Source organism: Elephas maximus, chromosome 22 (genome assembly GCF_024166365.1).
Source record: "Elephas maximus indicus isolate mEleMax1 chromosome 22, mEleMax1 primary haplotype, whole genome shotgun sequence".
Taxonomy (NCBI): Eukaryota; Metazoa; Chordata; class Mammalia; order Proboscidea; family Elephantidae; genus Elephas; species Elephas maximus.
In genome coordinates this window covers 23,236-47,862 of record NC_064840.1, presented here as the reverse complement: position 1 = coordinate 47,862, position 24,627 = coordinate 23,236, and the positions used below count along the sequence as shown (strand labels likewise).

Here is a 24,627-nt window from a genome sequence, read left to right as displayed (position 1 = left end):
TTTATTCTCACTTTTGGAGGCTAGAAGTCTAAAATCAAGGTACTGGCAGGGACATGCATCTTCTGAAGTTTGTAGGGAAGAACCATTCTTTCTGGGCAGCAACCTCTTTTTTGCTGGAGAATCAGCCACTTAAATCCAAGCTGCGCCCAGGCCGGCTTTGGAAGCACTCGCTCCAGAGGCTTCTGGGAGTTGTAGTTTCTTCCGTCCTCCGGTCGCTGTGACGCATTTCCCGTGCGTCCATACTGGCGCCATTGCTGTGTGCCCGCTGGATGAGGCTTATCGTATCTTCGGCGTCCATCACCTGTGGCGTTGCCCGGGTCTGGGGTGGACCTCCCTCGTCTGGCCAGAGGGCCGTCTGCCCAAGGGCCCCGGGCGGGCGCCGCAGAGTCAGGAGCGGAGACGAAGACAATCTGGTGAGAACCTCTCTGCTGCAGATCCGGGAGGTGGAGGCAGCCGTTCTCCCCGGAGTTCCCCTGCTGCCCATTCAGCGGCGGGACCAAGCCGGACGGGCTTGGATCTTTCCAGTTGGCGGGACAGTACAGAACCAGTCTTGCCTTACTCCCGCTGCTCCAGGCCTGGTGCGGTTGGTTGGCCTGAGTTCGTGGGTGTGTTTTGGTGGGGGTGGGGAGCTCCGTGGCAAAGTGGAGGAGACGCTGCCCTAGTCAGTCTCACCCCGGTGCGGGTGGGAAGATCCCCTGTGGGACCAGTGCGTGGTAGCTCCAGGGAGACCGCTTCGTTCTCTTAGGGTTCCGCTCCTCCCGCAGCCTTCGGGTTTTACCATTCCCAGACGGGACAGGCGAAACCGACAGTGGGAATGGCCACCAGGATCCGGACAGCTTCAGTCTGGGTGAGTAGGGCTTTGTTTTTCATTCCTGAAAAGCTGTCCTGAACGCCAGGATGCACGTACACCATCCGTTCTAGGATCAGAGCTTGCCTGAAGCCGTCTCCACCCAACGGTCTTAAAAGCTACTAGCGTTGCTGAGAGGGTGTTACACTTTATGGAGATGCTTCTTGTTATCATCCTTTTCATTTTGAAACTTCCTTCAGTCGCTCTTTTCTGTCACCTTTGTACCGCGGACTGTGAGGACAACAAGGAAAAATCACCTCATCCTTCTTACAGTTTTTTCATCACATATTTCCTGCGTGTCTTCTATGTCTAGGATCCTTGGGCTTTCTTTGGGAAATTACTCACTTGTTTATTCATTTATTTTGCAGTTTTGTTTATTGACTTGCTTGTTGGACCCCAGAGCAGGCTCTAAGAGTGTACAGATGAGTTGTTCATGGTCCCTGCCTTGGAAAGCAGTTGTCTGATGAGCAAGAAAACCTGTAGGCACAAAGACAAGTTAATAGTGCAGTAAGAGAGACTGTGTAAGTGTGTGGGGACACATAGCCGTGGATCAATTTGAGGAGTCAGGCGTTAAGAGATCCTTAAGCTAAGGTTTGAAAGAATGAGGTGAACAAGAGTCTGAAAGGCAGCCTAGGTAAAGGAAGCAACAGGTGCACCTTTTCAGAGGCTTGAAATGGTCTAGTATGTTGGTGAACTTTGAGCATTTTAGGGTTGCTGGCATGTAGAGTTTTGTGGTTTGGGGGGCTAAGAGGGCTATGGGTGTATTAAGAAATGAGGCCAGAGCCGTAGGCCGAGACCAGATATAGAGGGCTTTGAGGGCCAGATTAAGAACTTGGGTTTTATTCTGTAAGGGAAGGAGACTTACTGAAGTGTTCTGAAAAAGGTTTTTTGGATGGGACAGTGCCAGTGAAAAGAAAGGAGGAAGAGAGATCACAGAAATGGGAAAGAAGCAGAATTGGATTTGCTAACTAGTTGGCTGCTGGTGGTGAGGGAAAGGGGAGAGCCAGGGATGACCGCTGGAGTTCTGCTCTGTGGACCTGGATTGGGGATGGCAACCATTCCCCAGTTAGGGAAGACTGTCAGAGTTGTTATTGTGGGGAAGATTTCAGTTTTATGTGGATTGTGCCATCCGTGTGGGGGTGTTGACGGGTAGGTGGGTAGGCATATATTTTAAGAAAAAGGTCTGGACATGTTATACTGATTAGGTGTGGCTGAATTAGCTCAGGGAGAGTGTACCATGACAGGAGGATTGAGGACAATGCTCAGGGAAATGGCAAGGAAGAGACAGGGAGGGAAAGAGGGCTGGAGACTGAGACAGAGCCCAAGATAAGTGAGAGACAATGAGAGGGTTGTATTTCCGAGTTACAGAAAAGGAAACCTCAGAAATGGTTGTCGTGTGAGATGCTGCAGGGAGGTCAAGTAATACGAGGTCATAAAAGCATAAATTGAATTTGGGGGTCGTGATAGTGGTGGGTGTCAGTGGTAATACTTCAAGAGAGGGAGAGAGTGAGTGTGTGTGAAGAAATGGGGTAGTGACCGCAGGTCAGTGGGTTTCTTTTTATGTGCTCTTTCTGGTCACGGTCTTGTAACTCACACAGAATGATTAGGTGGTACTATTCAAATAAGATGTGCAAAACTCTTGCTGGGGTTGGCTGGGATATGCAAACAAGGTGTCTGTGGCCCACCAAGGGGGATTAGTCAGTTTTGCCATCTGCTAGACTTCAAAAGAGCTGGTCCCAAAGATTGAGGGGGGACCTTGCTGCTATCAAAAAGAGCTGGGTTTCTGTTTCATTCCTGTCTTGGGTTTGTAGCAATTTGGAGTCCTGGCTTTTTTGGGAAGGGTTTTATATACGATGTACCATCCTGGGCCCACCTTGGATTTTGATTTTGTTTTCATTTTCTTCCTATGATGCACGGCCATTGGAATAAAAGTTCATATTTTTTAAAATCAGCAACTAACCTTAGGGTAAAAGTAGCTTACGTGCTTTCTTAATTCTCTGAGGTCCTGTTCTCGCTTAGGTTTTGGGTTGATTGTCTATTACTATGTTTTTGGTTTGTTACTTTTAAGGATTTTTTTTTTTTTAACTTCTTTAGTCAATAACTTTTGTTGTTTTTAGCGGAAGGCTTATTTTGAACAGCAAGTCAGCCATTATGGACATTAAAAGTCAGCTTTATGTTCAAAGGCGTGTTCTTTGGAGCAAGCATGCCCTCCTCCGTCAGTTAACAGAGCAGGTTTCTAGTCTCTGCACATAAACGGTGGTGGAGCATCAAAGTCTGTCTCACTTCATGAGAGAGAATGAGAAACCTGTGAGATGGAGGTCAGACGTACCTCCACCCTCCAACTATTTTACCAATTCTGACATCAATGGTCCTTTCCAAGGCACTCTCCTCTGCGTGGTTTGATAGTTCATTGCAGTGGCCACACAGAACTCACAAACCATACTTAAACAGTTAAGAGGTTTATTAAGGAAGTAACAGGGTATAACTTGGAATCAGGATCAGTAGGCTACAACTTGGGATCAGAATCAAGATGCGTGTAGGCAAAGTCTGGGAGGCTGTCTTGAAGTGGGGAGCACATCCCTCCTTTCAGTTCAGGACAGCTCTCTCAGCTCCTCTCAGACGTGTAAGCAAGCAGGGCCTTATCTCTGCCATGCAGATCTCTTCTCAGCCCCCACAGGACAGGCCTTCTGTTTTTGTTGGTGCATGCCCCCCGTTCAGCTGTGCAGACCTGCCTGCCTTTGGCCTCCCTGCTATTGGCCTCTCTGTTGCTAAGTGACCCATTTCATAGCCAGTGTAGCAGTTTTGTTCAGCTTTCTTAGCTGCTTTCTTAGCAGCAGGTTTCTGCTGTCACCACCAGTTCTGCCACAGGGTCCCTCCCAGGCCTGTCACTGCCAGCTCTGCTGCAGGTTGCTTTCAGTCTGTCACTGTCTTCAGTGTTACAGTCCTTGACCATGTTACAGCTCTTTTAGGAGGTTCCTCACCTCCTCTCTCTCTGCTTCTCTCTTCTTGCGTCTCTTACCTTTTTTTCTTTTTGCTTCTTTCTTTCTTTCTTCTCTTTCTGTCTGCAAACCTTTGTGGGGTTGGCTGCATATATAAGTAAATTCCTGGTCAGTTTCAAGGCATGGCCCTCCCACCAGGGGCACAAACTGACCAATCCCCTCTTGGTAGGCCGCAGTCCCTTCATTTCCATAGTAGGCTGTAGTCACTTCATTTGCATAAGTATTGACCAATCCCTGCAAGGTGCATAAAATAGAGCAGTCATAGGGCAGGCTGCAGCCCAGGGCCAGACAAAAAGTATCAATCAGGTTGTTTACAGCTTGTCCAGGAAATGTCAGTCAACCTGAACAAAAGTAACAAAACTCTCTAGGGTAGAAAATTAGGGCAAAGATTATTCCTCCAGGCTTAGGGGAAAAATCTCTCAAGCTGTTTTTCAAAAGAACCAAGGCAAAAGGCCACATAAAGGAACTTATTTCACCATACTCTGAGTCTCAGTTTCTTTAACAAACTCACATGGTGTTTGTGAAGCTTAAATGATGCCATTCTTATAAAGAACTTGGCAAATTACTTTCCACCAAATACAAGGTCATTAAATCTGGTTCCAGGAATAATTTAAAGTTACTGAGCTTCACAGTGTTCATGTGTTATGCTATGCAGCCATTCCAACCACTCTGCCACATCTGCTTTACTCTTCCTAATTTTTTGTAAAACATTTTATTATGAAGATTTTCAAGTACACACAGGTTACAAGGATCTACAATGAAATCTCGTTTACCCATCACTCAGTTTCAGATATAATCAAGATTTTGCCACGTGTGCTTGGTCTATTTATTCTCCCCCTTTATTGCTAAAGTATTTTAAAGCAAACTCAGTCATCGTGTCTTTCATCCCAGCATGCTTCATTATGCATTAAAAGACACAAGCATTTTTTTGTTTTCTACTATGATGCCGTTGTCTTATCTAACAAAGTAATGATTTCTTGGTATCATCTAACGCCTATTCCATGTCCAGGTTTCCTCAATAAAATGCCGTTTTAATGTCTGCAAGTTCGAATCTGAATCCAGATGAGGCTCACGCTTTTTATGATCTGTACTTTAAGCCTCTTAATTCAGATAGCCTTTCCTTCTTTCCTTCCCTTTTACTTTCTAAGTGCCACTGGCTTTTTAAAGGTGCTTGGTCATTTGTTTTATAGAATGTCTCCTATAGATAAATGGATTTTCTCTTTGTTCCGTTGTGATGTCAGTATCTCCTGTATTCCTGGTAATTGAAAGCTAGCTTTAAAGGTTTTTAGATTACTTTTTATTTTTTCAACAAGAATTCTTCATACTGCTTTGTTTTGCGTCAGTCACCTCGGGAGGCATGTAATGTGTGGTTGGCTTACGCTTGGTGAGACAAAGACCAGTCTGTGGGTTCAGGTGACAACAGTCTGATCTTGTCATTGTAAGGTACCCATCCACCTTTCCTAGTGGCTTCATCTCTTGGTCATCATTGCCTAAGCCGTGTCATTTCTTCCATACTTATCAATTTGAAGCTGTCAACTAATAGGTTCTTGTCAAGCAGACTGGCGAATTGAAGTCAGCCAGATGCAGGGTTGGAAGAACAGAAAGGTTTATTCACAGTTTGCAAACTGGGAGGCAGGCAGGGTCTCCTGACCTAAGGCTGCCAGCTCCCTGAACCAGGGCAGATTTGCCGCTTTTATAGGGAGTAACATACATATGCATGAACAGTGAGGGGAGGATCTTCAGTCTGGTGATGTGTGCACGGTCCGCATAATTTTATTGAATGGGTTTTTGCACACGGCTCTAAAAATATCGCACACAGCCCTAAAAAAATGGAAACAGCTTGCTCCTGCCACCCCAGGAAGGTCATATAGCAGGTAGATTTAGAGTCAGTGCGCCTGCGCCTAGGCCTCCTGCCAGGAGAAGACAGGAAACCTGCGGATTCAACCGATCACGGTGAAGTGCTGTAAAGGTTGTGACAAAAATGTAGCAAGATCAGACTTTTCCGGAAGACAACTATTATGGGATGGTTAATAACCCTTTCATGACTGCCTGCTTCGAGCTGGAATTTCTCTGTTAAGAATTTAAAGAATTCTTCTCTAAAGAAGAGCTTTTCATTGTCAACTAGAGGTGTTTGGTTTTTCAAACTACAGTTTGTGTAGGAAAGGCAGCAGGACACATGCTTAATTCTTTCCCTTTAATTTCAGTCTTATACTAAACAGTTGATACTCCACTTACCTCTATTGGTGACCACAGTGGAGTGTTTGTTGGGTTTTCTTCAATTTATCGATTGATTAATGGATTGAATGAATGCCTTTTCATCACTTAGAGTAAGTATGATTTTAAAACTCCTAATTTTATATATTCAGTGAGTTTAAATCATCTGTCATTATTTTTTAGATGCTTAAACTGTCCCAGCTGGGCCAGAGGGAGCCTCTTTAGCTTGGTTTTTGAGTTCTTTGAAATGACTTTGTTAGTCTTATATCTTCCTTCTTTTGGGCACAACAGAACGTTCTGGATTCATCTTGAGTATTTCCTGCCCCAGATCTGAAATCAACTCTGGCTCCTTTTAGTGGGAAATGTGCTTGAAGACCACATTTTGGGATTTTACGTTATTCATTGATACTGGAACGTTGTTATTTCTAGGCTGTATCAGTAGGCAGAACTAGGGATTTTGGGAAAGAAAAAGAATTATGAGTTGATACAGTTTTTAGAAAATGTACTCGTTTTTAAAATAACAGCTTTATTGAGCTTTAGAACGTAAAATTCACCCATTTGAAGTATACATTGCAGCGGTTTTTAGTATATTCTTAGAGTCTTGCGACCATCATCACTCAGTCTAGAACATTTTCATCATCCCAACAAGAAGCCCTGTGCTCACTAAGCAGTCACTCACACCTCACTGTCCTGACCCCCGCAACATTAGGCAGCCACTCATCCACTTTTTCTTTTAATAGACTCGCCTACTCTGGATATTTCGGATAAATGGAACTGTATACTACGTGGCGTTTTGTTGCTGGCCTTTCACTCAGCATGTGAGCTCTTGAGCCCTAAACGCCTGTCCTTTTTAGTGGCTGCATAGTCTTGCGTTGTGTGGATGAACCATGGTTTATTTACGCAACAGTGCGTCCGTGAACAGTCTTTTCATAAGTTATTTCACTCATTACTTATCTTTCTCTTGAATTCTTTTTATCTCTCTTTTTTTTTTTTGGTTTTCTTAACTTTTCACTTTTGCTGCCCTCTTAACTCTTGTGGTACTTTTCTGTGTTGCTTGCTTCCTTTTCAGAGTTTCAGTTGCTTTCATTTTTTGTATGCGTGGCTAGATATTGTGGATGTGTTTTTACTGTCTGTCAGAGCCTCATTTAGTTCATTTTTATTTTATTCCATAGTAATACTGAGTGGGCTTAAATGAGATGGGCTTTCCTGGCCTGTTAGGAAGCCCTTCTGTTTTGGGACAAGGAGGCTGTTCCTGTTTGGGGGCAGAAATGGCCCACAGGGTGTTTCCCTCATTTCCTCCTCCTCCTCTGCTGGGCACTTGTCCCATTCCTGCTGCTTCTGGTTTGGTCACATCCGCCCACATCCTGGGATTTGTGGAAATACCTTGCCATCTGGATTTTTTTTTCTTTTACTATTCCTATAGGTCTCTTGTTTTATTTGGGAAGTTTTGGGAGATGAAAAAGCTACACTGCCATCTTGATCACATCCTACTCTGATCATTTTAACAAAAGCAAAAAGGTAGGACTCAGGCAGCGTAGACAAACTGTCCAAGGGAATGTAGGTAGTGAGAGGAGAAGCTTGAATTGAAATGCATACTGTTTTATTTCAGTCTCAAACTTATCTACACTCTGGCTAAAACAGAACTTTTAGCTTCTTAGCATCTACCATCATGTTCTCCTGATTGCAACTGCCCACAAGTTGTTTAAATATCGGGTGACTTTTAGGTGTGGTCATTGTACTTTTGAGGTTCCTGGGGCCTGTGCAGTCTTTGGGTGGGACTCCATCATCAGCGTATGGGTCCCCATGTGCATGCGGTCTTGCCTCTGCCCTGCAGAGCACTGACCACAGTCCACAGAAAACCCACCTGGCTCCGTGTGAACATGATTCACCAGCAAGCCACTGAGGTGTGGACTGAGGAAATCTGGTCACTCACATGAGTTTGCTCACAAATCCACAGGTCCCACCTCTCCTGGAACGAAACAGCCCGTGTGACATAAGGCTCAGAAAGCTCCCAGGCCAGGAACCCATTCTGGGTGAAGGGACCCCTGACCAGAGATCTCTTCATGGGGTACCTGAGTGGAACCAGAAGAGCCACAAAACAGGGCAGGTCCTAAAGTGGCTGTTGATTTACCAAGAGCAGTCAGAAACAAGCACGTCTTGGGTGAGTTGGCTGTTCATTTATTCTCATTTTTGTCTTTTTTCCTCTTCTATTTTTATTAGTGGGAGAGAAGATGGATATCTTTAGGTCAGAGGGTTAAATTAACCACTCCTTGGTTCGTGGTCTGTTTATCATCATTTGTGTGTTGCAGGCCCCTGTGTTTATTTATTCCATTGTTTCCCCATACTCCATTTCTGTTTCCTTCCCACTCCATCAGAATTACCTTGTGTTTTGTATATATCCTGTTTGTGTTTTATAAAATGTATATTGTTGGTTGCTGTGTATATGTTTTTAATTATGTTAATGGATGTGTGTGTCTTGTTAATTTGCTTTTATTTTTCCTTAAGCACTTTGTCAGAAGATCCACATGGGCTCTTATATTTACCAGTTTATATGACTATTGGAAGTATTTGAGAGTTCCAGTTATTCTCCATTTTCAGCCAACACTTACTATTGTTAGTCTTTTTAATTGGAGCCATTTTGGTTGTTGTATGGTTGGGTGTGTGCAGCCGTTAACCCATCCTATTTTGGTTGTTGTATGGTTGGGTGTGTGCAGCCGTTAGCCCACCCTATTTTGGTTGTTGCGTGGTTGGGTGTGTGCAGTCTAGATTCAGTCTGCTCTCTGCGAGTACTTAAGCGTGCGTGTGCTTAGTAGAGTTCAGAGTTCATTTACAGCGTTTTTGCCTTGCTTTTTTATTCTCTTAATGTAGTCTGTTGACGAACTGATGAACGGGCATTTTTAATTTTATCATACTCCAGTTAATCTTTTTTTTTTTTTGAGTACTACTGCTTTTTGCAACCACTTTAAAAATTGGTCTTTTCCTAAGCTCATGAAGAGATTCTCTTTTGTTACGTTGTTTTACCCTTCACATTTAGGTTTATATTATACCTGGTATAGTCTTTTTTGTTCGGTGTAAGAGTAAAGATTTTTTTCCCCACATAGTTACCTACTTGTCCCAGCGCCGTTGCGGTGGTTGACCTTTGCCCTGGCACACAATGCTGTCTTTGTCACATACGAAGTGTCTATATAATTTGTACATCTTTATTCTGCTCCACTGGTCTATTTTATTTCCTTTTTTTATTGTAACTCTTGATATTCAATTGTTTTCAGTTTTGGGTGATTATAATGATGTAAAAGTTTATGTACAAGTTTTTGTATGTATGTAGCCTTTCATATTAGTTGGGTAAACATCTAGGAGTGCAATTGCTAGATTGTACGGTTAGGATATGTTTAGCTTTGTAAGAATCTTCCAAAGTGTCTCCCACCAGCAATGAATGAGAATTCTTTTTTGCTCCACACCCATACCAGTGTTGGGTATGATCAGGTTTTTTTGTGTGTGTGTGTGTGTGGATTTTTGCCACTCTAATAGGTGTGTAGTGGTAACTTATTTTGGTTTTAATTTGCAATTACTAATGGAGCCCTGGTGGCATAGTGGTTAAGCGCTATGGTTGTAAATCAAAAAGTCAGCAGTTCAAATCCTCTAGCCACTTCTTGGAAACCCTATGGGGCAGTTCTAGTCTGACCCATAAAGTATGAGTTGGAGTCGACTCTACGGCAGTGTTTGTCTTTTTTTTGTCTTTAATGGGGATTATTATTATTCATCTTTTGATGTGCTTTTTTGTCATCTCTGTATTTTCTTGTTCAGCTCTTTCGCCACATAAACTGTTGCTGCTTACGGTTACTGTCTTTTTTTTCCACCAAGCTTTCCCATGTCTTTTCTTGTACCGGTCAGTCCTCTTGGGCTCCTCCACAGACTTGCCCAACACCATCAAGTAGCCTTGCTCTCTTCCCTTGTGCCCACAGTGTACTTTGTGTGTCTCTGTTGTAGCTTCTTGGACTCCTGATTGCATTTGCACATGTCTAGCTTTGTTTCCCTCTATAGTACTGAAGGTTTCTTGAGGCCAAGACCATATTTCATTTATTTTGATGTCACCTGTGCCTGCCACCTAGGGGTGGATAACCGTGCTGCAGATGTAGGGCGATGAGCCAGCCCCGATTGCCTGCTCTTCTCCTGTGTTTTTTACTGAAGGTCTCGTGCCTGGGGAAACCCCTCAGTTCTGGGCAAACTGGGACAGTTGGTCACATAATGCATATGGCTCCTAGAATAGTTTAAAGAAGTTACGTATCGCTCTAAAGGGGGAAAAAAGTTAGAGAGAGACTATCTCAGTTACCATATGTTGAGTGAAAGGATGAATGATCTAATGCACACTCATGGAATATTTTCAATACGAGTTTTGTTTTTTCCACAAAGTAGCATGCAGATAATGGGTGTACTAGGCAGCCTGTTGTTTTGCACAAACTCAAGGGAATCACTTGAGATTGAACAGGACTGTGCTTTTCAGGGGCCATTGTCATTCAAAGATGTGTATGTGGATTTTACTTGGGAGGAGTGGCGGCTCCTGGACCCTGCTCAGAAGAGCCTGTACAGGACCGTGATGTTGGAGAACTATAGCAACCTGGTGTCCCTGGGTAAGTTCTGCCTCCCAGGAAAGCGTGCAAGTGACCAGCCGACTTCGCTTCCTTGGTTTTTGAAAGCTGGGAGGTTTCTGTAAAACAGTGATTTTGCACCTGAATTCTAGAGGTCAGTTTTTCTCAGACCCGCTTTATCATCAAAGCGTGCCAGTTGAATGTTCTTTACTTTGCCAAAGTGCTGAAGAGCAGTGTCTTACATTCTTAGTGCTGCTGTAACAGAAGTACCACAAGTGGGTGATTAAAAAAAAATAGGAATTTATCTCCTCACAGTTCAGAAGCCTAGACGTCTGAATTCAGGGCACCAGCCCTAGGGGAAGGCTTTCTGTCTGTCAGCTCTGAGGGAGGCTCCTTGTCTCTTCTAGCATTCCTCAGCTCCTTGGCAATCTTCAGATGGTGTGGCAAGTACCTTCCCCTGTTTGTGCTTCCTTGTCTCTGTTTATGCTGCTCTTTTAACTCAAAATAATGAGGTTTAGGACACACCCTACGTTGATAATGACCTCGTTAACATAACAAACCCTGTTTCTAAGTAGGATTACATTCATAGATATAAACCAAAACCCTTGCAGTTGATTCTGACTTACAGTGACCCTATAGACAGAGTAGAACTGCCCCATAGGGTTTCCAAGTTGCCGCTGGTGGATTTGAACTGCCGACCTTTTGGTTAGCAGTCTCTTAACCCTAGGTATAGGGGTTAGGATTCCAACACATATTTTGGGGGCGGGGGGGTGATGGGGTGGGGTGGACACAATTCAGTCCATAACAGGCAGTTTCATTAATTAGTCTCTGAAATGGAATCTTTCCCATTCTTCAGAATCCTTGAATCCCAAGCAGTTTTGGTTCACATTGTCTGTGATTTTCTTTTACTAGGGTATCAACATACCAAACCTGATATAATCTTCAAGTTGGAACAAGGAGAAGAGCTGAGGATGATAAAGGCCCGAATCCCAAATCAGAGCTGTCCAGGTGAGTTAGTGGGAGCCAGGCGATGGGAGCAGATAGGTCACACCAAGTGAGGGAAAGAGGAAAAAACTTGCTTAAATGCATAATGAAATGAGCCTGTTTTAACAAGAGCATACAAAGAGCATAGGAGGTGGGTAAGAGAGCCCGGTCTGAAATGAGAGAGGAAGAGTGCACATAAGGCCTGTAATGCAGCCTTAGATCTGTCCGCTGTGTCCTAAGGACCACAGACAGCAGCGTAAAGAAAACTCGCATTTTCTGAGGCCCTCCTCCCACTTCCATTCAGGTAGTCCCATATTTCAGGGTGTGTTTTTACAGCATCCCACAGCTGTCATTTTCTGTTTTCATTAGGATTCTTAGTTTTAAGCAACAGAAAATACTTTTGGCCGATTTAAGCAGAAAATTCATTAAAACCATATTGGGTGTCCTAGATAACCACAGGGGTAAGGGAGGGCAGAGACTGGGGTTGGAAACCAGATCTGGGGCCATGTATCTGCTACCTCTGAGCTTTAGACCTGTGCATGTGACACCGGTGTCACTTAGTTTTGGGCATCAGAAGTTTCTGCGTCACTGTCAAGGCTGCTTGAGGAGCTCTTGATCCAACCTCTGGTACCACCAGAAAGCGTCTTGCGGCCCTGTTTCTTTGTATCAGTGGCTCGTTTCTAAGACTGAGGTAGATGCACCTTCTAGGAAGAGCCTAAATCATCTGCCCGCCCTCTAGTTATTGAGAAGGCTTATGTATCCTGAGCTCTTCTTTCAAGGACCTGTGTAACGTATGATATCTTATCAGTTCAGACTAGTCTTCCCTGTATTTCTTGCACTGATTGTTCTCTGCATCTTATTTAATTTTCTGTCAGTCTCTGAACATCTGATATTCTCTTGCTGCATCCAGGCCCTTGAACTTGGTTTACTTTCCTCTTCTAAGTGTAGTATGTATCTTCACCTCTCATGAAGTTCCTTGCCTGTTCCAGCTTTTGCCAGTGTCCTGTCCATCTTAAGGTAGCATCTTTTATTATAGCATCTTGGGCCTGAGAATTGTTTTCTCACATCAAGAATATCATGTGGAACTTACTTTTCGGTGGCTGGGGTTTCATGTTAATCCATTCCTTATGGATTTCTTTATGCAGGATTTTTGGAGGGTGATGAATTGGTGGCAGAGTAAACACAAACACATATACACCATGCAGTAAGATCAGATTACATTTCCTCTTCAGGTAGTCAAGAGTATGACAGTTGTCAGGGTCCTGTGGCCACGTAGGGAAGGAGCTGATGTGTAACACGTGTCAGCACAGCTCCCAAGTCCCAGGCTCCTTATATGAGCACACAGCTGCCTGTGACCAAGTGCATGCTGCTGGATTGAATTCTTGCTACATCACTAATAGGAGACACTAAACTCAGCCATTGCAAAAATATGTGGAAGTGCTCAGTATTGGAAAATTAAGTAGTAAGGAAGACAGGTTGGCTGACTGGAACAGAAGTTATTTGTTGGAGACCAGTAGAACATGAATTTTTATATATATGGTGACTTAAGGTCTTTGAATTAGTTTGCTAGATTAATTACTCTATTTTGTAGTTCGTAAAGGCGACTGTTCTAAGGTTTTTTTTAGTTTTGCTGCTATTTAACATTTTAGAGTTTTTAGCACAGGAATGATAGTGTTGCATTGGTTCTGGGTAGCAGATGGTATTAATAATTGGGTTCAATCAAGGGTCGTAACATAAACAGAAGATAAATGTTTTGGTGGTTGTGTCCGTGCAGTTGATTCTGTTGCATGGTAACCTTAGAGGACAGAGCAGAGTCACCCTATAGGGTTTCCTAGACTGTAATCTTTACGGGAGCAGTTGCTGGGTCTTTCCTTCCATGGAGTGTCTAGTGGTTTCAAACCACCGACCTTTCAGTTAGCAGCTGAGCACTTAACTGTTGTACCACCAGGGACCTGTAACGTTTTGGTAGAGGATAATTAACCTTCAAGCCCTTCGAATGATGGAAGCTAAGATACAGGAACCAAGGTAGGTGTGCAAAAATAAGGATGAGTATGGTATTTTTTTTTTTTTTTTTAATGGTATCAGGAACAGAAGGACTGAAGGGGTAAATTATAGGATTTGATGGTTACGACAGCTTTAGTATCCATGAACTGTGATAGGTACAGGGAAAAAAACCCGCTGCCATTGAGGTGATCAGACTCATAGCAACCCTGTAGGGCAGAGTAGAAGTGCCCCATCAGGTTTCCAAGGCTGTAAATACTTACAGAAGCAGACTGCCACATCTGTCTCCTGCAGAGCTGCTGGTGGGTTTGAACCACTGACCTTTCAGTTAGCAGCCAAGCGCTTAACCACTGCGCCACCAGGTCTCCTCACGGGAATAATACTGGCAGTAAAACACATGAGCAAATCTGATTCTAGAGCAAATATTAGTTACTCACTGGCCTATTTCTTTTTTTAAATAATAATTGTGTTTTCAGTGAAAGTTTACATAGCAAATTAGGTTCCCATTTGGCAGTTTGTGCACAAATTGTTCAGAGATGTTAGTTACGTTTTTCACAAGGCATCAACGTTCTCTTTAATTGCATTCAGGTTGTTCCATTTCCAGTAGTAGATGTAGTTTCCCGGACGAACTGTAGAAATGATCCCTGAAAATATAGCCTCTGGCGTAATTCTTTTTGGTGGAGACATATCTGACTACGTTGTTTTTGTTAGGTGCCATCGATTCAGTTCTGATTCATAGCAACCCTATGCACAACAGAATGTAACGCTGCCTGGTCCTGCACCATCCTCACGATTGTTGCAATGCTTGAGTCCATCACTGCAGCCGCTCTGTCATTCCATCTCGTTAAGGGTCTTCCTCTTTTTTGCTGACCTTCCACTTTACCAAGCATGGTGTCCTTCTCCAGGGACTGATCCCTCCTGATAACATGTCCAAAGTATATGAGACATAGTCTCACCATCCTTTCTTTTGAGAAGCAAGTATGACAAACTGACTGACGTGTGGGGGGTTTTAACTATGTTGTTGTTGTTAGGTGCCATCGAGTAGGTTCCGACTCATAGTGAACCCATGTACAACAGAATGAAACACTGCCTGGTCCTGTGCCATCCTCACAGTCATTGTTATGCTTGAGCTCATTGTTGCAGCCACTGTGTCAATCCACTCGTCGAGGGTCTTCCTCTTTTCCACTGACCCTGTACTTTGCCAAGCATGACGTCCTCTGGGGACTGATCCTTCCTGACAGTATGTCCAAAGTATGTAAGACACAGTCTCGCCATCCTTCTAAGGAGTATTCTGGTTTCGCTTCTTCTGAGACAGATTTGTTGGTTCTTTTGACAGTCCATGGTATATTCAGTATTCTTCGTCAAGACCGTAATTCAAAGACGTCAACTATAGGAGCATATTTAGTAGCACATTTTCTCAAATTATTGTGACAGACAAAAGTTCCTGTATTCATTAATTAGCACATCCAGGATAGATAATACCCCAGTTAACGATTGATGTTTGGGGAAACATGATTTTGTGGTGGTGTACAGAATGAAAAAGAGGGATCATATGTAGGAGGTAGGAGGGCTCTTTGAGATTTTATCATAATAAAACTTGAATGAGATGTTAAAATCCTTTGATCTACTCTCTCCGAACTGGAGTTGTTAACTTAATGTCCTTTCCTGTTCCTTACCTTGAGCAGTGTATTACTTTGGGCTATGTAGATTGATTCTACTCATTTGCTTCTATCTAACCTCCATATGTTTGTTGCCCTGCCTGAGGACTTGATCCCATGTCTTGTCCCCTCTCTACTGTATCTTTGGCTTTTTATTTATTTTTGTGTTAAAAAAGCACTCTGCCCACCTTATCCCCTCATTGTTTTCCATTTCCCCAGAGACAACCAGTTTCATCTTTTTTAGCTCTTCGTTATGGTATTTACTTCCATATTTCTAAACAGCTTACTCTCCTGCACCTTGATCCCCACCTTTTAGGCAATTATCTGATGATTTCTCCACATAGAAGAAGTTAGATTTAGTTCTCTTTCATCTTCTACCTCTCATGCCCTCAACCACATCCTCATTATGCTAATATAGTTACAGCCACTCCTCATATATCAACATAGTTAGGTTCCAAAGATCAGGTCATTATGCAAAAATTGAGGATGATCACACCTGATCAGAAAATGAAGAATGACTACATCATTATATAACTGCCAAATTGCATCATTACGTAACTGCCAAATTACAACATTACCTAACTGCCAAATAACGTCATTACATAACTGCTAAACCTCTGTGAATCACGGCCCAGCCAAATTGTCACTTAATCTTAACCACCTTAACCATCACAGCATTACTCGTGCCTCACACCTCAGTGTTCGTTACTGCCAGACGTACGTTGTTAATGTGCAAAATAGTCTGGTAGTAAATTCTTTTTACTATTGTCGTAAATGCAAAATGTTAGGTAATGAGAGAGTTGGTAAGTGAGGAGTTGGGTATAGTTTATAGACTTGGTTAGATAATAAACGAATAATGTCTTTTATAAGGATCACCACAAAGCTGGTTCCTATGAGGAGGAAGTTAAAGATGTCCCAGATGTTCAAGTTTTCTAAACTGCAGTACCGCTCCATCGTCTCTATCATCAGCTATTCCCTCTCCCCTCAGTACCCTCCCTTCCATTTTGGGTTCCCTAATTTGCTGCAGTGTTTCACAGAACTCATGAACCATATAAAGGAAATCACTCATGTGGTTGTGGAGGTTGACAAGTCCCAAATTCGTGGGTCAGGTACAGGCTTCTCTTGACTCAAGTGGTTGCAGGGGCTGAGGATCCCAAACCAGCAGTTAAGACCACAGGCTTCTGGCTCACAAGGCTGTGGAAGCTGGTGAATCAGGTCAGATAGGCTGATAGCCCATGGGGCTGCAGAGGCTGGCAGATGCCATAATCTGCAGGTCAGATAGTAAGCCTCTGGGTCAAGTTTCATGAACCAGAGGTCAGTCAATCATGAACTGGACGCATGATCCAGATGCAGAGAGAGAACCCTGCTGGGACATCCACACATATCCCTTAAATGAAGACTACACCCCAGGGAAGGGCATAACTTGAGTAAGGGTGGGACTTGATTCACACTATCCTGCAAGTCTGTGACCCAAGGACCCAAGACACAAGTCACACCATTCCTGCCTCATCAACATGTAAAGGTTGGAATCCACAACACACAAAATGGCAGACAGCCATACAATATTGGGAATCATGGCCTAGCCAAGTTAATACATAACCCCAACCACCACAGGTTCCATATACCTTATTTGCATAGTCCCACTCAGTCATTGTGTGTGAGTCACAAAGGCAGTGGCTAGAAGAGCCATATTAAATAATTTATTACAATGCAGATGTTTTTGGTTTTTAGGTTATTATGACCACATAATTTGTATTCATAGGTAAATCATGTAGTATTGAATGATTAATTTTCTTTGCTCATAATTTTTTTTTTACTCTGGAGTTGTTTTATTTGCTTGCTTAATTTTCTTTGTTATCATTAACGTATTTACCATTAATTTAACTCCAGATACTTCTTCAGATGTCTCAATATTCTTTTAATACATCTAGACAAATTACTGATTTTTCCAATTTCATTTTCCGGGTGACATCTCTTCCCAGATTTTTCTGACTTTCTTCAGTGTGGCCTAGTTTTTCTGAAGACCTGTTGTTTACTTCTTATCCTAAGATCTTTTCAGATTTTATTTCTCTTTCCTCAGTCATCCTTTTTCTTGGCGTGTTTTGTTTGAGCATGTCCTCCAGTAGCTTGCTGTGAATAGTTTCACATGCTAAAATTTTGAGACTTTTTGTAGTTGACAGTGTTTTTACTCTACTCCTGACTGCTGTTTTTGTTGTGTTCTAGAGTTGCTAATGAAGTCTGATGCCATTCGAAAATTTGATTCATTATATGAAACTTTGTTCTTTTGATTCCTGTGGAAGCTTTTAAGATCTTTTATTTGCCCTTGGTATTCTGAAACTATGATGATGTTCCTTGTGAGTCTGTTTTCTTCATTTGTCTGGGTATTCAGTGGAACTTATTCTTAAGAGGACTTAGGAACTGTCTGCAACCTACTCTGGTGTTTTTTGAGAGATTAGCACTGTATTTGGCCCGTAATCAAGATAGGTAGCTGAAGTCTAGTTAAGTCGGCCTCATGGCAACCATATGTACAACAGAACAAAATGCTGCCTGGTCTTACGTCATCCTCACGGTCTCTGGCATGTTTGATTCCATCATTGTGGGTACTGTGCCAATCCATGTCACTGATGTTTCAGATACACCAATCATGATGTTTTCCTCCAGAGATTTTTTTCCTTCTGACAGTGAGTCCAAAGCAAGCAAGTTAGACAGTGTTTCATTGTGATCCATAAGGGTTTCATCGGCTAATTTTGAGGAATAAATTGTCAGGATTTTCTTCCTAGTTTGTCTTAGTCTGGAAGCTCTGCTGAAGCCAGTCCACAATGGGTGACTCTGCTGGTATTTGAAACACTGGTGGCATAGCTTCCAGCATCAGAGCAACACAAAAGCCACAGCAGTACAACAAACTGACATCTGGGTAATGGTGGCACACAATAAGTGTTGAATCAATATTTGTTGAATCAATCTAGTGCTCGGAGACCCCTTCCAAGCCCTTTATATGATGCCTATTTATTGTTCCTTGTGCCTGTTCTATTTTTCCTTTTCCGTTATGCAAGATTTTAAACACCATTTTCAGTTTTCTGTACTTACCTACAGTTGTTTTTGATTCACTTTGTTTTCCCCATTGTTGGAAATTGAGTGCATTTACACTTCAGATTTTATTTAGAGTTAGATCTAATATCGGAAATTAAAAGAAAAACCTCATGACATAGTATTTAAAAGGAAATTTAAAATATACCAGAATCGTGTTATTACTAATAACGTGATTGTTTTCATTTCTAGAAAAAGTCCAGGAAATTGATCATAATACGGAATGGCAACAGGAAAATCAAGGCAAACTGGGAAGTATGGCAAAAGATTATGAATATACATTTGAAAAACTTTATCTCGGTACAAATTATGTGTCTTTAAGAAAAAAAATTCATAAGCATGACACACATGGAAAGAATTTGAAGTATAATATCGGATTAACTAGTAACTATGCTGGAACGAATCCTAATGGGTTTTGTGTACATAAAGAATCATTCCTCCAACCTAAACGTGAGGAAACTCTCATTGGAGTGAAATACTGTGAAAGTAATGAATCTGGAAAAGCGATCAACAAGAAGTCACAACTCATATGCCAGCAAATGTGTATGACAGAGAAGCCCTTTGAATGCAGTTACTGTGGGATAGCCTTCAGCTGCAAGTCAAACCTTGCAGTGCATCAGCGCACTCATTCAGGAGAGCAATCCTACAAATGTAATGAACGCAGGAATGAGTTTAGCAGCAAGTTATATTTCGTTGCACATCAGCGAACTCATGCTGGAGAGAAACTTCATGAATGCAGTGAATGTGGGAAAGCTTTCAGTTTCAATTCACAACTTGTTATACATCAGAGAATTCACACAAATGAGAATCCCTATGAATGCTGTGAAGGTGGGAAAGTTTTCAGCAGAAAAGATCACCTCATTTCACTCCAGAGAACTCATTTGGGGCAGAAATCATATGAATGCAATGAATGTGGGAAATCTTTTGGTTTGAAGTCACAGCTCATTATTCATCAAAGAATTCATACAGGAGAGAAACCCTATGAATGCTGTGAATGTCAGAAAGCCTTTAATACAAAGTCAAACTTTATGGTACATCAGAGGACCCACACAGGAGAGAAACCCTATGGTTGTGGTGAATGTGGGAAAGCCTTTACTTTCAAGTCACAGCTCATCATTCATCAGGGAGTTCACACTGGAGTAAAACCCTATGCATGCATTCAGTGTGGGAAGGCCTTCGGTTTGAAGTCACAGCTCGTTGCACATCAGAGAAGTCACACAGAAATGAAACCTTATGTATGCAGGGAATGTGTAAAAGCCTTCGGGAGCAAGTCATACCTCATAATACATATGAGGACTCATACAGGAGAGAAACCTCACGAATGTAAGGAATGCGGGAAAGCCTTCAGTTTCAAGTCACAGCTCATTGTGCATCAGAGAATTCACACAGGAGAAAACCCCTATGAATGCCATGAATGTGGGAAAGCCTTCAGTCGGAAATACCAGCTCATTTCACACCAGAGAACTCATGCGGGGGAGAAACCCTACGAATGCAGTGACTGTGGGAAAGCTTTTGGTTTGAAGTCACAACTCATTATACATCTGAGAACTCATACAGGAGAAAAACCCTTTGAGTGCAGCGAATGTCGAAAAGCCTTTAATACAAAGTCAAACCTTATTGTACACCAGAGAACTCATACGGGAGAGAAGCCCTATGGTTGTGGTGAATGTGGGAAAGCCTTTACTTTTAAGTCACAGCTCATTGTACATCAGGGAGCTCACACTGGAGTAAAACCCTATGCGTGCATTCAGTGCGGGAAAGCATTCAGTTTGAAGTCACAGCTCATTGTACATCAGAGAAGTCACACAGGAGTGAAACCTTATGGATGCAGTGATTGTGGAAAAGCTTTCAGGAGCAAGTCATACCTCATTATACATATGAGGACTCATACAGGAGAGAAACCTCATGAATGCAATGAATGCGGAAAGTCATTCAGTTTCAATTCACAGCTCATTGTGCATCAGAGAATTCATACGGGAGAGAATCCATATGAATGTAGCGAATGTGGGAAAGGCTTTAATAGGAAAGATCAGCTTATTTCACATCAGAGAACTCATGCCGGGGAGAAACCTTATGAATGCAGTGATTGTGGGAAAGCCTTTAGTAGCAAGTCATATCTAATAATACACATGAGAACCCATTCTGGAGAGAAACCATATGAATGCAGTGAGTGTGGGAAAGCCTTCATTTGGAAGTCACTACTCATTGTACATGAGCAAACTCATGCAGTGAAAAACCCCTATAAATGCAGTCAATGTGAGAAATTCTTTAGTGGGAAATTACGCCTTGTTGTTCATCAGAGAATGCACATGAGGGAGAAACCGTATGGATGCAGTGAATGTGATAAAGCCTTCATGAGGAAATCTCAGCTCATTGTGCATCAGAGAACTCACTCAGGAGAGAAACCATATGGATGCAATGACTGTGGAAAGACCTTCTCTCAGAAATCAATTCTAAGTGCACATCAGAGAACTCATACAGGAGAGAAACCCTGTAAATGCACTGAGTGTGGGAAGGCCTTTTGTTGGAAGTCACAGCTCATTATGCATCAGAGAACTCACACAGTTGAGAAACGTATTAGTTAAATGTGAGAAACTGTCTCCAAAGTCAATCAGGAAACTATAAATGGATTCATCTCATTACACACCAGGAAGCTTAAACTGAACAGAAAGAAACCTTATGAATGCAGGGAATGTACAAGGGCCATCCAGAGAAACCTATTCTTTACATATAAACACAAAGTGTAGAAACTATGAGTACAGTAAAAATGAGGCAGTCTAGCTTATATCTTATTTAACATTGGGAGTTTCACATAGGAATTCTATTAATTGTGTGAATATGGAAAGTTTTAGCAGGTCATAACTTTTACCAATTTAAACAGGTGAGGAACCATGTGAATGAAATAATTGTTGGAAAGTCACAATTAAGTATAAAAATCAAAAGGAGGAAACTCACTAAAGCAAAGGAATATAGAATAGACTCTCTTGAAACACAGTGTATTAAAGTAGGGTTTTAACGAGAGAAGCTGTAGAGCCAATGAATGGCAAAATTATTAAAATTGCACTTCAGAAGCTCATACTTTGGACAAACTATGCTGAAAATTTGGAAAATCCTTCATCTAGAAATGACAAACCTATCCCCCCAAATTATTAACTTCTGAAAGAAGACCTATGAATGTATCATGTGAGGCAAAGCCTTCAGCAGGAAGTTCACCTTACCATATACCTGATCTTGTCTGGAAATACTGTTTTGCTTAATTTGGAAAAATAGTTGTCTTTACCATTTTTTTTCAAAGAAAATCATGCTCCAGATGTTCCAGACTTTTAGGAAATATTAGAAAACCAGCTTATGAATGTGGAGGCACATTAAAGATATTTTAAGTGCGTGAGAAAATGTAATAGGATAAAAGTAAATATCCTAAGATCTACAGTACATATGCAGTACATAATGTGGAATTTGCATACTTTGACATTTTACTTTTGAATGCAACATACGACACTTGGGTTGTAGATACACGAACATTAATTTCTACTGTGAATACCTGTTTGCTTCTTAACAAATGATTCATCACTAGACTAGTATGGCTTATTGAAAATACATTTCAACAGTACAAAAATTTTCTGTTGTTTTCCAGTTTATGTAAGTGGTACTGGAAGCTACCAATTAATAGAAATAAGTACAGTATACATTTCATGTGTTTGTGTATCTTGGAACCTATTCTACCCCCACTGGTTAGAACATCTTGATTTTCTCTAAGGAAAATAATCCCTCACAATGTTTGTAGTCATGATGAGACCATCATTCATTGTGCCCTGTGATGAAATAGAGCTATCTTAGAGGAATCTGAGAACTCAACACTGCAGGTATTTCTGAAATATTGTTCACTTTGTATGTTCACTTTGTCCTTTTTCCTGGAAGAGGGAATCCCATGTCTTACCTAAAGAAACTGTTACTTACTGGAAAGAGGAATTTAATGATTCCCAAATGCCTAATCTTTTCTGTGTTGAGCCCGTTACACAGAATCAAATCTGAAGATACCTGGAGTGAAGAGCGATACTTTACAGAATCAAAGAGAAAGCTTATGCAAAGAGTTGCATGTATTTGCTAAATTATATTCCCAAAATATAATGAGAGATATTATGGAAGTGTTTTGTCATTGTTGTAACGAGGTTGATAAACATTTAAGAAGAAATCTGTATTTATTGTACTGCTACTGAGAGTTATATTTTAAAGTTTACTGTGTTGTCTTATGGAAATCCACGTGCAAATTTGCTCTGTAAAAGCCAGATGTTGTGATAATGTTGAGGTTAGAGAGGAGAATGTTACACTGCTGGCCACCTTTCCAGCTGTCCTGTAGCACAAGGTAAAACTTCACCCAGTTCTTGTTGTTGAGAGCGGCCCAACATTTCTGTTTGTGGTGGCTTTCCCTTGAGGACCAAGAGGGAAACGAGTTCACAACAGCCCAGGCAGAATGAGATAAGGTGGATTTCCACTTAAGGTTGTAATTCCATTGTGTTTGCAGTAAAAAAAATGTCAGTTTCATTGAATTAAAGTTTTAATGCTTTTAACTCTCCTCTTCTTTTTCACTTAACTATCGTGGACACCTTTCCATGTTACAGTATAACCCAACCAAACCTTTTGCTATTGAGTCTGTTACAACTCATAGTGACCCTATAGGATGGAGTATAATTGCCCCATAGAGTTTCCAAAGAGTGCCTGGTGGATTTGAACTGCCAACCTTTTGGTTAGCAGCTGTAGTTCTTAACCACCATGCCACCAGGGTTCCTGACTTTTAATCCCTGGCTAGCAGTTCATTACTTGGGTGTGTACTGATGAATTGACATGTCAGTATCCTACACCCTGTACCTTTCTAAGATGCCTCACGGAGCAGCCATCGGTTGAGCCTTCAGAAAAATTTCAAAGTACCCTTCTGGCAGCCCAGACCTGCCACAGCCTGCAGGGGGTGCCCTAGGGGGTAGGTCATTGTTATGGTTATTATTAGTTAACGGTGGTTGTGGTCATGACATTGAATGAAGTTTTTTGACTCAGGACTAGAGATGATGGGGGTTGCCTGCACACATACACACTCTCGGGGCCCAGCCTTCTGCATTCCCACCAGGTGCCTGCCCCTCAGATGAGGCTCTGGAAATTTTCCAAATTCCCTTCTGGAGGCTGGGACAGGTCTGTGCCAACCTAAGGGTCTGTGGGAGGGTGTCCATGGACCCCCTGAGCTGGCAGAGAATTAGTCCACGTGGGGCCTGGAAACCACCTGAGGCTGTTGAAGACTTAGTACACTGAGATGCCTGGGTACTGCTTGTGCTGGCAGGGCAGTGGGTCAGGGAATGAGGAAGAAATGGTGTCATAACATGTCTGCCAAATTGGCCTAGCCTCCATAAGGCCATTGTGTGAATCATAACAAAGTATGGATAACATTGTGAAGAATGATCATTCCAGAGCTCTTAATTGTGCTCATGAGGAACCTGTACGTAGATCAAGAGGTAGCCATTCAAACAAGGAGACGCTGCATGCTTTAAAGTCAGGAAAGGTGTACATCAAGGTTGTATCCTTTCACCATACCTAGTCAGCCTGTATGCTGAGCAAATAATCCGAGAAGCTGGATGATAGAAGAACGGGGCATCAGGATTGGAGGGAGACTCATTAACAACCTGCAGATGACACAACCTTGCTGAAAGTGAAGAGGACTTGCGCTTACTGATGAAGATCAAAGACCACAGCCTTCGGTGTATACCTCAACATAAAAATCCTCACAGCTGGACCAATAAGCAACCTCATGATAAAAGATTGAAGTCAAAAATTTCATTTTGCTTGGATCCACAATCGGCAGCCACAGAAGCAGCAGTCAAGAAATCAAAAGATGGGCCAGAGGCGGAGCCAAAATGGCGGAATAGACGCTTCCGGCGAGCCCTCTTTACAACAAAGACCCGAAAAACGAAGTGAAACGAATATATTTGTGACAAGCTGGGAGCCCTGAGCATTAAAAGCAAGCTTAGACAACGAACTGAGGAGCAGGGGAAGAAAAGACCGTTCAGAAGTGGAGAGGAGTTACCGGACCTGAATCGCGGGGAGCCTTCAGGCACCATTCCCGGAGCGGCAGTGGTGGGATGGTACTAGCGTCCGGCCGCAGTTTCCTCAGGGAGAAGCAGCCAGCCACACAGCCTACTCACACCTTTGGAACCTGAGGAGAATGGCTCTTTCGGCAAAAGCTAAGTATTTGCATATATTTTACTGCA

The 24,627-nt window shown here is 42.3% G+C and overlaps 1 protein-coding gene across 3 annotated transcripts; it reads left to right on the top strand.

The window, feature by feature from the left end:
* Positions 1 to 247: 247 nt before the first annotated feature.
* ZNF268 (zinc finger protein 268) lies at positions 248 to 24,627 on the top strand. Of its 3 annotated transcripts, none has more exons than XM_049866345.1 (6): positions 248 to 413; positions 746 to 847; positions 8,018 to 8,221; positions 10,562 to 10,688; positions 11,559 to 11,654; positions 18,569 to 24,627. In XM_049866345.1, the coding sequence occupies exons 1-6, from the start codon at positions 270 to 272 to the stop codon at positions 20,959 to 20,961; spliced, it is 3,066 nt and encodes a 1,021-aa protein (XP_049722302.1). In that variant the 5' UTR covers positions 248 to 269; the 3' UTR covers positions 20,962 to 24,627. The 3 variants fall into 3 exon arrangements, with proteins under 3 accessions (XP_049722302.1, XP_049722303.1, XP_049722304.1); XM_049866347.1 differs by having other exon boundaries at positions 332 to 413; positions 765 to 847; XM_049866346.1 differs by lacking the exon at positions 746 to 847.